This window comes from Boeremia exigua (assembly GCF_020726555.1).
Source record: "Boeremia exigua strain MPI-SDFR-AT-0100 chromosome Unknown C7974scaffold_16, whole genome shotgun sequence".
In the NCBI taxonomy this organism is placed as follows: Eukaryota; Fungi; Ascomycota; class Dothideomycetes; order Pleosporales; family Didymellaceae; genus Boeremia; species Boeremia exigua.
Window position 1 is genome coordinate 890,822 of NW_025763533.1, and position 12,771 is coordinate 903,592.

Genomic DNA, 12,771 nt, shown 5'->3' on the forward strand with positions numbered 1-12,771 from the left:
TATTCAAACCTTGCGGCACGACGCGTGACCAATGATCGATGACGGCATCCACCTAGCCCAAATGGGACAGCTTCGTATCTAATCGCCGCAGCAACTCCAGGCACCCTCGTGACAACAACATCCATCTTGCCTACAATCCCAAACACCACAATCATGAAGTCTTCAGTATTGCTATCTCTGTCAGCTGTGGCCCTTGCTGCCGCCATCGCCACCCCGAAGGAGCCGCAGGCCGTTCTCCAAAACCCACAAGTAACGATCGATGAGCCAGACCAGTACCTGATTGAGCTGTCTGCTGGTGAGACACGATGGGTGACTGAGGACGAGAAGTGGGCTCTACGTCGCGTACGTCAACTTGGCATTTTAAGTCTGCCAGATTGCTGACCGATACAGCAAAACATCAACTTCTTCGACATCACGCACAGCGATGACCTCAGCATACTCAGCCAGGAGATTGCATCGAAGAAAGTCACCTATCCTTCGAAACCCGCCTACAACAAGACTGTGGTTCCTCTGCTGAAGGAACTTGAGAAGGACAACATGCGCAAACATCTCGAGACGTTCACCTCGTTTCATACCCGCTACTACAAGTCGCAATACGGTGTGCAATCATCGGCATGGCTCCTTCAGCAGGTGGATGGCACATTGAAGGATGCAGGCGCAAAGCACGCGTCCGTCAAGGCATTCCCTCATCCGTGGGGCCAGTCCAGCATCATCGCCACCATTCCTGGCAAGAGCAACAAGACAGTCGTGATCGGTGCACATCAGGACAGCATTAATCTCTTCCTGCCGTCAATTCTGGCTGCGCCTGGTGCGGACGACGACGGCAGTGGCACCGTGACCATCTTGGAAGCACTACGAGTACTACTCAAGTCCGAGGACATCCTGAAGGGAGAGGCAGAGAACACAGTCGAGTTCCACTGGTACTCGGCGGAGGAGGGTGGACTCCTCGGGAGTCAGGCAATCTTCCAGTCGTATCAAAAGGAGCGCCGTGATGTCAAGGCTATGCTGCAGCAAGACATGACTGGCTATGTGCAGAAGACACTCGACAACGGCGAGCCAGAGTCTGTCGGCGTCATTACCGATTTCGTCGACCCCGGCCTTACCGACTTCATCAAGGAGGTCATCACCGAGTACTGCGACATCCCGTACATCCTGACCAAGTGCGGTTATGCTTGCTCAGATCACGCCAGTGCTTCAAAGGCCGGTTACCCTTCTGCCTTCGTCATTGAATCTGACTTCAAATACTCTGACAACAAGATTCACACGACTGAGGACAAGATCGAGTACCTAAGTTTCGACCACATGCTGCAGCACGCAAAACTAACCCTTGGACTTGCCTACGAGCTTGCATTTGCCGAGTTCAAGTAGATATCGGTAGTATATAATCAAATATAAAGCGTTGGATAAGATATCGTTTTCCATTCACACATTCCGTTTACAGACTAACCATACAACCACCTGCCAGATCTCGTCGCGGCGGCATCAAGCACGCGAAGCGCGCACCAATGACGTGACGCGTACCTCGGTCCTGATATCCCAACACCTCCCCCATCGCATCTCAAGTTATCAACGACTCGTCTTGTACAACACTCCCCAAATGCCAACAACAAGAGGCCAGCAGCGCGACGCAGAAATGGAAGCCGCACTGAAAATCTTCTTCTCGTCCCCCCGTTTCGCCGTGGCGGGCGCCTCCTCCGACCCCTCCAAGTTCGGGCACCGAGGTACATCTCCACAAACACCCATACACCACCACCCTAACACAACCACCTGACAAACCAACCCTAACACCCCGCAGTCTTCGCATGGTACCTCCAGCACTCCCTCCCTGCGATTCCTCTGAACCCCAGGTCCCCCTCTATCTCCGTCCTATCCCGTGACCACCCCACCGTTGCTTCGCCAACTGCACTCTCAGATCCTCCGGCCTCTGATTACTCGCTGTCCGTCATCACGCCGCCCGCTGTTACCAAGCAGTTACTCAAGGAAGCCAAGGAGGCTGGTGTGCCGGCGGTGTGGCTGCAGCCGGGCAGCTTCAACGACGAGGTGTTGGCGTACGCGCAGGCCAACTTCAAAGCTGCGATTGCGGGGGATGGCGGGAGGGGTGGCGAGGGGTGGTGTGTGCTTGTGGATGGGGAGGCGGGGTTGAAGGCTGCGGGGCGCGAGTGGTCGAGGTTGTGAGGATGGGTGGTGGTGCGTGTCGCAAACGGATGTTGGGGTGCCGGGTTTCTCTGTGTTGGACAGTGGGGAAGGCCGCACACTGTTGGACTTCTAACTACGAGGCTGGATGCTGGGTTTTGGTGACCCGACTGGTTTGTGGTGTGTGTATCGTTGGCGTACCGACACGAGAAAGTAGGGAAATTGATCAGTGGAGCTCCCTGCTCCAAGCTCAAGAAGCGCAGTCCAGCAATATCCACTCGACCAGTAGGCGTTCACATGGGGACGGGTAACATCAGTTTCGCTATAACGCTGCAGCCTTGCCGCGAACTGAGGGTGTTGCGAGGCGGACGGGAGGTAAGCAACGAAGACGACCAAATCAACGCAGCACCCAGGGAGTCCAAGTCAAGCGCCTAAACATCCACAATGACCTAGAGAAGAGAGAATTTCAGCGGCACAGCAAGTAAACAAGAACACATACTCAACGTATGACAAGCTTCGCATCGCAGTCAATCAATTCTCAAGCATGTTGCAGCTCTACAAGACGCCCTGGCTAGCGGAGACGTAGCGAGCAGACGATGTCTGTTTTATACAGAAATCATGAGTGATGCCATCAGCGGTGTATGAACACTCGTACGTGTACCAGGACCTCTCAGCCACCGCCAGCACGTGGCGATCAGCGCTAGCTACACCAACACCGGGTTATCTGCAATCAAACTCTGTTTGTACTCGGCGTCGTGCTTATCAAGCTTTGGTACGGGCGACCTATCGATGAACTGAAAGTTGCATCCGATATGGACTACCACGGCACACCGAGCATTGCGCGGTGCACTGCGTCACGGCTGGCTGATGATGAGATCGAGGATCCAGCTGGCCCACACTACTCCGAGGCGGCGCGGCGCTGCATACTATGCGACTTCAATCAGCAAGAAACCAGCTTGGACAACACGACCTTCCAGACAGCGTTGTTTCATGGCGTGGTTCTGCCCCTGGAAACAACACTGAAGAATTCCCGAGGTCCGTCGGCTAGATAAAGTCTTTCGATGCAGGATTCTTCGAGACTTTGAATGTAAGGCTTGCGTGGTGATAGGCCAATGACTCTGCAATCAGTCAGTCCCCACGTCAAAACCGTACATTGAACAGGACTAATACAGCCAGTCAAAAACCTGACCCCTGTCTGTTCTATCAGAGCGTTTTCACATCTAAAGCACCACGCAACGAATTACACTGAAGCCCAGCGTGAAAATAGCCACTGAGATACGCGGTGTACCGTCTACACCCTATCGTCTACACCGACCCACCACCGACCACCCAATCCCACACGCCCTCAACCTATCAGTCCCATCACATGCACCTCAACCCTCGCAAACCCTGCCAAGCACGACTCCCCAGACCAGACACACCGCGGTCCATCCCGCCCCAGCCCCGCCCTCCAACACGTCAACACGCTGAGCTACTCGCGGCGCACGGGCGCGAGCGTCGCCATGGGGGTAGCTAGTCAAGGGCCCGCACAGCGAGGGAGCGTGCTGCTGGGTGACTGTATGTGCTACGCAGAGCGGCCCGGCGTCGCGGGGATGTGTTTGCGGATGCCACTCCGCAGGAGATGTACGATAGCGCGTGCAAGACACTCGAAACTGTTTAGAGCCGGGGGTTGAGGTGTGGGGGTGTCTCTGGTGGAGCAAGAGTTGTAGTTCGTCTGAGACACGGTGTTTGTGCGTGTGGGGTGGGGGCTTGTCAGGCACACACACATATTGTAGGATAAGGCAAGAGTTGTAGTCTATCTTCAAGACTAGGTTTGTGCCTGTAAGGTCAGAGGCTTGTGTGTTTACACGTAGGTGTAGGCCTATTAGGCACACAAACACATTACACCAGGAGATATCGCACGAGCCCAGAGTTGCAGCCAATCTCTAACACCGTGTCTGTACCTGTAAGGTTGCAGGCTTGTTAGGCACACAAACACTATAATACGAGCCCAGTATTGTAGTCCATATTCAACACTATGTATATACGTAGGTGCGGGCCTATCAGGCACGCAAACACATTGCAGCAGGAGATATTGCACGAGCCCAGAGTTGCAGCCCATCTTCAACACCAGGTCTATACGCAGAGTTGCGGGCTTGCAAGACACACACACACACACACTACATTATGAGACCAGACTTGTAGTCCATCTTCACCACATAGACTTGTTGGACACGAGATAGTACAGCACGGTTCAGATGCATACGGACAAGGAAGAATCAGAACAAACATACTATTCACGACTCCTCCCTCTCTACTCAAGAGCAAGCAGTCAGACCGCACCAGGGTATAAAAAAGACAAAAAAGCGCGCAGAGGCAGAGCGAAAAAGCAAAAGTGGCTACATAGACATAGGGTACATGATGTGATGTAATGTAATGTGATATGATATGATGTGGCGATGTGTGGTGTACTTATACGTGTACGTGGATGCCCCTGTGTGACAAAGCACCAGAACGCCGGCGCTGGGGGATTGCGGGATGGAAAAAAATGTGATGTGGGGTGGGGGGAAAGCTCTCATGCTTGATCCCGCGATGCGGATGCTGCGCTCACGTCCTCGGTGCTATGCTGCGCTCACCGCACACTCCTCACAGCGCGCCCGCCCCAGGGACAAGCATCTCAACGCACTTGGTCAGCAGCGTGCTCGCCTCATGCAGCAGCTCCCAGCGCGTCTTCTTGAACATATCGCGCATGACCAGCAGCAAGCCGAGACACGCATTGCGATCTGCGAGCTTGGCCAGATCGTCGGGGGCCCGGACGCCGCCGACGCGCTTGAGGTAGCCCGTCATGTCGCGCACCTTCTCGTCGTACGTGCGCTGCGAGTACGGCTGCTGGATGGGGCCGTCGAGCGCGAAGCCGTACGACCACACGATCAGCGTGGCGAAGTACAGCACCCACGGGCGGTTGAGCAGCACGTCGTCGCGCGCCGTGTAGGCGACCGAGGTGCCGGCCGAGGCGGTCAGGCTGTGGTGCCCGGAGACGAGGACGTTGGAGAGGAAGCGCAGGGCGTAGAAGGTGGCGTCGCGGGCGCGCGCGGTTGGGGCCCAGACGTCTTTCATGCGGCGTTGGGCGCCGTTGTAGTCCTGGTGGGTGATGGAGCGGCCGAGGAGGCGGGGCGCGCCGGCGTAGATTTGGCAGTCGACAATGTCGACGTGCATGGCCATGTGGGCGAGGTGGTGGAGGACGGTGCGGGCTTCGAAGACGTTTTCGTCGTCAAGGCCGTTGGAGTAGGCGTAGGCGTTTGGCGCGGCGAGGTCGCTGGGCCGGGCGAGCGAGGAGTCGAAGTCTTGCTTCCAGAAGTCGAAGGCGCGGGTGAGGGAGCCGCGCCATTTGTCGCGGCCACCGAGGGCTTGGGTCACGCCGAGGGAGCTGACTTGGAGGTCACGCTGGTTCATGTGCCATGAGACGCTGAGCAGGCCGGCCATTAGGATTGTGCGGCCAAACGAGTTCGTTCGTACGGTCTGGCCGTTGAGCGTCTTCTTGAGACCGTCTAGGAACGACGTCGGCTTGACGCCATTTGAGTGCAAGCTTGCCTCGACGCGGCCGACTTCACTGCTGCTTGTTGCGGACCACAGAGCCTCGTCGCAGGGCAATGGTAGGCGCATTTCGTGAGCAACCATCACTGCGCTGTGGCCAAACATCGTAGCGTGTATGCTGTCCATTAGGAACGCCGCAAACGCCGCTCTTCTCGTGGCCTCATTGGTGATCCAGTGTTTCCACCATTCCTCTGGCGTGTCAATACCGCCCTGTGAGCTGCTCCTGCCATCCTTGTTGCTCGGCGGCGAGTCCATTGCCGATCTCCCAATCAGAGAGCTGCCTCTCCTCATCAACGTCAGTGTTGTTGCGTGGTGGATGTGCGCTCGCTCGTGCAGGGGACGCGTGGAGTACATCTTCTCAAAAGACTCGAGCAAGAGCAGGCCTTGGAAGATCCAGAGCTTAGCAGGCGGACGGAAGTCGGCATCCATAAACATCTCCCACCGCAGGTGCCACGCCATGAAGTTTGCTAGGCTGGCGCACGCGGATGTCGTCTCGTGCCCGTACGTCTTCTCCAGACACGATGCGCCGAGACACATAATGGCCAGCAGAAGAAGATCAGGACATGTGCTCGCGTTGAACGTGGGCTTGTGCAAGATGGGCAGTTGGGGGTGGAAGTGTCTCCAGTAAGAGCTAATGTACGTCTGCATCATGTGCAGGCTGAGAACGTGGTGGTCGTCGTCTTTGTTGCCCTCAAGGATGTCTTCCTTCTGCTTCTTGACGGGCGCATGGTCCGTCTCGTTAAAGCGTCCGATGATGAGATCGATCAGGTCTCTTCGCTTCTCCTCGGACAGTGCGATCTCCGGGAGAGAAGTGTCGAGCATGGCATGCACGGCCATTGGGTTGGCCGGGGGAGGCTGATGTTGCATGTACCCGGCGACTCCTGGGTCGTAGTTGAAGTACGGCGCTTGTAGAGGCCCTATCGAACTCTGAGTTCCACCTGTAGGTACTACCCCGCCCTGATAGGCCATCGGCGAGCCGCTGCCAGATATAGTTTGGTTGTCGTTGAACAGCCACGCGGCGAAGTCGTCTGCCATGGCGAATGGAGATCGGCTGTAGCCCTCGCCACCAAACATGGGTATCGCATATGATGGCGTCTGGTCCATCATTGCATCTGTAACGCCATTCACTAGCTGCGTGGTCGGCTCGACACCATTCATCGGCGTTTGTCCCGAAGTGCCATTGTAGTACTGAGTGTCCGGCCCTTGGGTTGCAGGAGTGCCTGTTGGCTGGGGGTATTCTGGCGGAGGTAAGGAAGAGAACGCAGGAAAGTTTTGCTGGGACTGGAACCCACTTGAGCTATTCTGATACGACGTTGACGCGGCCGTCGGCGTGTAAGACTGGGTAGGCGTGACCGACGCGCTGTATGATGAACCAGTGGTGCTATACGAGGACATGTTTGACGTTGATGCGCGCAGCTCGGGCCGTTGGTAGCTGTTACCCACATGTGGGGAGCTGTGGATCGAGTTCCGACCCCCACTGTAGTTACTCAATGCGGCCGGGCGTGGTGGTGGTGCAAAGTTACCAGAACCCTGGGCCTGCATGTCATAGGGCTTAGTGTCAGGGCCACTGCGGTATGCGTCTTCACTCCCTACACTCCCTATCCGGTTCAGCGAGTCCTGCCTGGCCGGGGCGGGCGAATGGAAGGGAGGCGACATGTGGCTTCCCGTCGCAACGCTCGACACGGCGGATGGCGGCGACTGGAGCTGGCTCTGGCCTTTTGCGCCGAGGGGCTTGACGCCCGGGGTGCTCTTCGTGCCGAGTGCCGCGGTGACAATTGGGTTCAGGTTGTGCATGTTGAAGGTGTCTTTGCGCAGGAGCTGGCTGCCGCGCGCCGTGTGCCGTTCCTTGTGGCGGGCGCAGAGGTCCTGGCGGACAAACGACCTGGCGGGTCAGTATAGTGCTGGAGAGTACAGGGGCGGCTGGGGTACCTGTGGCAGTCGGGAAAGTCGCAGTTGTAGATCTGCTTGGGGTTGTCTGCGGCGTGTCAGTGCAGCTGGGTGCCATCGCAGCGCTCGACATACGGTTCAGCTGGTGGCGGTACAGATGCTCGGCGCGCGAATAGCTCTTCCCGCAGTCGCCGTGCGGGCACTCGAACTTCTTGTCGAGCCCCTTCCTGCTGCGCCGGCGCTTCCTCGAGCCTCCCAGCTCGCCGTCAGCGCCGTCGTCGCCCGAGTCCTCGCGCTCGCGGCGGCGCCCGCGGCCCTCGCCGCTGTCGGGCGAGGCGGGTGTGGGCGGCTCGCGGTCGGTGGCCGCGTCCATGGTCGGGTCGAATTGCGGCTTGGCCAGCTCGGGGGCGGCTTGCATCTGCAGCACCTGCGCCATAGACGGGGCGTGAGGGTCGTGATGCGGCGGGGCGATGCGCGGCTCTGGGGAAAAAGTGGGCTGCGGTTGCACGGTCGCGTGTGCGCTCAAGGGAGCCGTGGTGTCAAGCCTGCTGGAGCGTGGGGAGCTGGACGGGCATGCTGGGACGGCAGACTGCTGTGAGGCCGGGCGGTGGGCAGCGGGCAGCGGAGATGGCAGCGTCACGTCAGGGCCGGGCGGACAGCGACGCGACGAGGGGCGGTCGTGCAGCTATACAATGATCTACACGGCGTCGACGGCTACGATGGAGCGGCACCACCACGGCCAACTAGACGAGGCTTGTTTGAGATGCTCGCTGGGGCGTGGGGGAGTGTGGGCAGTGGGCGGCGCTGGCAGGTCAAGAACGGGCGTGGGTCCCGCGCCGGTCACTCGCTGTCAGGCAGGTCAGCAAGCGGGAGGCGGTGCGTGACCGAGCGACGAGCCGAGCAGCGCTCCCGCAGTAGCCGCGATAAGACGGCGTGACCAGCATGGGCCTGGCCGCCGTGCACGCGATGCGCAGACTCGCGGCCACTGAGGGGTAGCGACGACTATCGCAGGCGCGCCCGTCGCCGCCCGCTCGCTCGACATGCTCCGAGTGCCCCCAGCAGCGCGCACGACTCGGCCTCGACGCGGCGGGCGCCCGGCTTGCAGTCACTCGCAGCCACTTGCAGCTACTTGCATGAGCACGGCGTCGAAATGCGGAGTGCGCGCGGTCCCTTGCGCTGCGTGGGGTGCGCGCGCCTGGCAGGAACCATCGCTCCTGCCCCTACCGACGACTAGACAATCGGCTAGGGAGAAGGCATCTCGTAATGAAGCTTGAAACAACCACACTCGACCTCGACCTTCTTGCAGCGCGTGCTCGCTATGCACGCACCTGCAGTGTGCCTCGTCCGGATGCACATCTTGGGCCTGGTTCAGACATGCCGCTGTCAGCACTGCGCGCCTCCCTGTCCCGTCGGCTGGTGTTACACTTCATATTGCGTAGCCATTCCGCCGTGCTGCGCGGGCCACAGTCCCTGACTTGATGAATTTGTCGTCTGCTTGTCGAGATTGCGAGCGCCCAACTCCACCGACCCATAGCATCCCGGCATTCCACCACACGTGCTACGGATGCCGCCGTCGCCATTGGCCGCACTCGCTCCGCGTCTGCCTTGCGCCCAATGCCTTACCCCAGGTTTGTCTGGGCACTTTGCTTTTGATGTTGCAATTCGCTTGTATGCATGCGGGTCAGCCTCCAGCCCGGAGATAACATGATGCCATCATCGCGGTGCTCGATCGATCCTTCGCGTGCAAACATTCCTGTATCGAACGAGTAAAACGGCGTTGTTCATTATTGATGCTACCACTATCGACGACCGTCACGTCTGCGTCGTCGTGCGGTGCTGGGCTAAAAATACACAGTAGAAGAAACTCACCCGTCGTGCATCTCCACGATGCACGCTGGTCATAACGCATCGTAGGGTCATTATGCTTCTGTCTTCTCCGTCGAGTCTTCAGCCTTATCAGCCTTATCGACCTTATCAGCTGCACCTGAGACCACTTCGTCCTTCTGCTCAGCCTTCTCCGCGTCCGCTTCCGTTTTTTCCGGCTTCTCCGTGGATTCTGCGGGCTTCCCGCTGTCGTCGCTGGTGGTTTGGTGTTCTTCAGGGGTCAACTCGAGGAACCCTGCCGACTTGGACTCTGCTTCTGCAACTGGTTCCTCGGTCGTGCTTTCTTTGTCCTTGGCCTCGTCGTTGGCATCAGTTTCAGCTTCTGTCTTGTCGGTAGTTCCCGTGCTCTCTGAGCTTGCTTCTTCGACCTCATGCGCGGCCGGAGGCTTGTCTGATGTCGCTTCTTCAGACGTCACAATCCCAGCGTCTTTCGTCTCCTCCGGCTGCTCAGGCTGGTCTTCTTCAGGATCCTCTGGTGTCGACTCGAAGATTTGCGTGACGGGTCTTGGCGCTTCCTTTCCTGATGAGCCATCCTCCTCTTCGACCTCTTCCACGACCGTGGCAACAGACATTGCACCTACCGAAGGCGAGTGTCGGTGGCGCTTTGTTGTGCCAGCAGTCGAAAGCGAGTGCTCTGAGATGCCCTCCATGATCCCTGAGCTCTCCTTCTCTTGAGCAGAGTCTGAAGGCTCGCGCTTCAAGATTAGAGGCGGTAAGGAGGCTAAGGCTTCTGTGAGAGGTTCAATTCCCTCGGCCTCTGGAGGAATGGTGTAGTTGTCCTCGGGAATAAGACCGTAGACATCGCAGACCGTCTTGAAGAAGATGTAGAGCCCGGTGTCTCCCTCCACTTTCCAGAACATCTCGCGATGTTGGAACCATGCGTGTGCAAATATCCTATACACTCGTCGGAAGATGTTGGTCAACTGGCGTATTTGCGAGTGCTGGGTAGACTGGTCGGTGCCGAGAGCGAGTCGCGAAGGAAAGTGTTTTGGCGAGGTGAGCGTGTTGGCAGCCCAATCCAGCGTGTGGCAGCAGTAGTCGATCGCGCAGCAGGACTTGGGCGGGTCGTGTACAGCGCAGAGGTACTGCCACTCGGAGGCGCGCATTTCGGGGCATGTAATCGCAGAGCACGGCGGCGTGTCGGAGAAGAGTGCGACGATGATAGAGTTGACCTTTTGGGTGAGGAAGCGGCACAGCTCATACAGCCACAGCGTCTTGTCCACGTTCTCTGGGGGCTGCGCCAGCTTCAGAGCCATTTCCTTGTCCACCGGGATATTTCCGTTCGCGCCAATTGGATGCGTCAGAAAGTTGTGTAGGGCTTTGAGGTGCTCGGTGAGCTGGAACGCTGAGTCGATCTGCGCTGCTTAGCATGTACTCTCCTGACGCGGTGCAGTGCCGCAGCGGGCGCGTACCTCTGACAGCTCTACCAGCGGCGGTCCCTCAGCCATGTCCTCTGCCTTCGTGCCTGGCCGTATCCGTCGCGCAGCGGCATGGTCGAGATTGCTGAAGAACTTTTGCTGCTCGGGGGACGCAGGGACGGGCGATAGCTGGTCTTCGGCGATGGGTGGGGGACTGGGCAGGCGGGGAGAAGCTGGAGACGTCATTGCTGTCGCGACCATGTGAGGACTGTCGGTTGCGCAGCGATGTCGTCGGAGGGGCGGTGGAGGGCCAGACGTGTTGTGGTAAGCTGTCAGTTCCACAAGCTTGTGATGCACGACAGGGACAGCCCTGTCGCTTCTCCCCGCGACGCTAGTCGGACCAGGTTAGGCAATGGGGCTCTCGAAAGCGTCTGCCAGAATACGTCACTCGTATACAAAGTATGTACATCTTCTGACATTTGCTGGGTAAGTAGGTCTGCCGTTACATTTTGGCTGGAAATAATTCGGCTTGTCAACCGAATTGTTGTCTCACCAAACTTCACCGTCTCCTTCAAGATAGTGAATACAGAGCAACTGATCAAAGAAGTCATCAAAATTGGCCTACAAGACTTCAATCCAACAGTCTAAATGGAAAGAGCTATGGATCTCGAAGGCTCGGACGACGAGGTGCCAGTCCTGGTCGAGCCAGAAGTAGCAGCATCAGACGACGAGGCGCCGACTCTCATCTCAGACCCCAACGCCCTACCAACAAAAAAAGTCCCCCTCACAATCATAACAGGCTATCTGGGCGCCGGCAAAACCACCCTCCTGAACTACATCCTCACCGCGCAACACGGCAAGAAAATCGCCGTCATCCTCAACGAATTCGGCGACTCCATCGACATCGAAAAGCAACTCACCGTGTCCGACTCGGACTCCACCGAAGCCAAGCCCCCGCCCTTCGTGCCCCTCGCCAACGGCTGCATCTGCTGCTCCGCGAAAGACGTCGGCGTCGCCGCAATCGAGAACCTGATGGAAGCCAGCGGCCTGTTCGACTACATCCTGCTCGAAACCACGGGGCTCGCTGACCCGGGCAACCTGGCGCCCACGTTCTGGCTCGACGACGGGCTGGGCAGCACCATCTACCTCGACGGCATCGTGACGCTCGTCGACGCGGCGAATATCCTGCGCAGTCTGGACGACGGGCTGGGTGATGGCGCCGCCGAGGTCGCGGCGCGCAGGGAACAGGACCACGACCACGACGGCCATAGTCATGAAGGCCCGCTGCTCACAACCGCCCACCTGCAAATCTCCCACGCCGACGTCCTCCTCATCAACAAAACCGACCTCGTATCTGCCTCCGAACTCGCCGCCGTCACCGCCCGCGTGCGCTCCATCAACAGCCTCGCCCGCCTGCGCACCACGACGCGCAGCACCGTGCCCGAACTCACGGGCCTGATCCTCGACATCGCCGCGTACGCGTCCGTGACCGCAGACGACCTATCCTTCGCCGCCAAGGGACACAGCCACATCGACGCCTCAATAACCACGAGCGCGCTCGCGTTCCCGCCGCTCCAGGATGGACAGTTGGAGAAGCTGGATGGCTGGCTCAGGGCCGTGCTGTGGGAGCAGGTGCTGCCCGGGGTCAGGCATGGGGCGTTCGAGGTGCATCGGCTGAAGGGGCGGGTGCCGGTTGAGGGGGGGAAGGTGGTTGTTGTGCAAGGGGTAAGGAGTTTGTACGAGGTGAACGAGGTGGAGGGGGAGGGCGGGGTGGGGGAGGGGAAGTTGGTGTTGATTGGGAGGGGGGTGGAGCAGGAGGGGTTCCGGGAGAGTTTGATGGGGGCGCTGGGGGCGTGAGGGAGGGGATGGGTAGGGCGGGAGGGGCATGGAGGGGCGGGATGCTGGAGCAGTGGTGGATCTAGACGGCGTGAGAGCT

The 12,771-nt window shown here is 58.6% G+C and overlaps 5 protein-coding genes across 5 annotated transcripts; 3 read left to right on the forward strand and 2 right to left on the reverse strand.

Moving 5' to 3' along the window:
• Window positions 1–41: 41 nt before the first annotated feature.
• C7974DRAFT_347410 (leucine aminopeptidase 1) lies at window positions 42–1,408 on the forward strand. Its single transcript, XM_046139395.1, has 2 exons — window positions 42–342; window positions 391–1,408. The coding sequence occupies exons 1-2, from the start codon at window positions 154–156 to the stop codon at window positions 1,366–1,368; spliced, it is 1,167 nt and encodes a 388-aa protein (XP_045991149.1). The 5' UTR covers window positions 42–153; the 3' UTR covers window positions 1,369–1,408.
• A 7-nt stretch (window positions 1,409–1,415) lies between these two features.
• Window positions 1,416–2,467, forward strand: C7974DRAFT_91499 (CoA binding domain-containing protein). The gene is made up of 2 exons (XM_046147507.1): window positions 1,416–1,721; window positions 1,796–2,467. The coding sequence occupies exons 1-2, from the start codon at window positions 1,598–1,600 to the stop codon at window positions 2,173–2,175; spliced, it is 504 nt and encodes a 167-aa protein (XP_045991150.1). The 5' UTR covers window positions 1,416–1,597; the 3' UTR covers window positions 2,176–2,467.
• Window positions 2,468–4,758: 2,291 nt separating this feature from the next.
• C7974DRAFT_323987 (fungal-specific transcription factor domain-containing protein) lies at window positions 4,759–8,029 on the reverse strand (the record flags this gene model as incomplete). The annotated part of the gene is made up of 3 exons (XM_046138935.1): window positions 4,759–7,588; window positions 7,636–7,681; window positions 7,729–8,029. The coding sequence occupies 3 exons, from the start codon at window positions 8,027–8,029 to the stop codon at window positions 4,759–4,761; spliced, it is 3,177 nt and encodes a 1,058-aa protein (XP_045991151.1).
• A 1,320-nt stretch (window positions 8,030–9,349) lies between these two features.
• On the reverse strand, window positions 9,350–11,157 carry C7974DRAFT_370568 (Mob1/phocein). Its single transcript, XM_046139973.1, has 2 exons — window positions 10,890–11,157; window positions 9,350–10,832 (listed from the first exon to the last, which is right to left on the reverse strand). Exons 1-2 carry the CDS (start codon window positions 11,094–11,096, stop codon window positions 9,513–9,515), a joined length of 1,527 nt encoding a protein of 508 aa, XP_045991152.1. The 5' UTR covers window positions 11,097–11,157; the 3' UTR covers window positions 9,350–9,512.
• Window positions 11,158–11,263: 106 nt separating this feature from the next.
• C7974DRAFT_446011 (COBW domain-containing protein 1) lies at window positions 11,264–12,692 on the forward strand (the record flags this gene model as incomplete). Its single annotated transcript, XM_046145575.1, has 1 exon — window positions 11,264–12,692. Exon 1 carries the CDS (start codon window positions 11,484–11,486, stop codon window positions 12,690–12,692), a length of 1,209 nt encoding a protein of 402 aa, XP_045991153.1. The 5' UTR covers window positions 11,264–11,483.
• Between the last annotated feature and the right edge of the window lie 79 nt (window positions 12,693–12,771).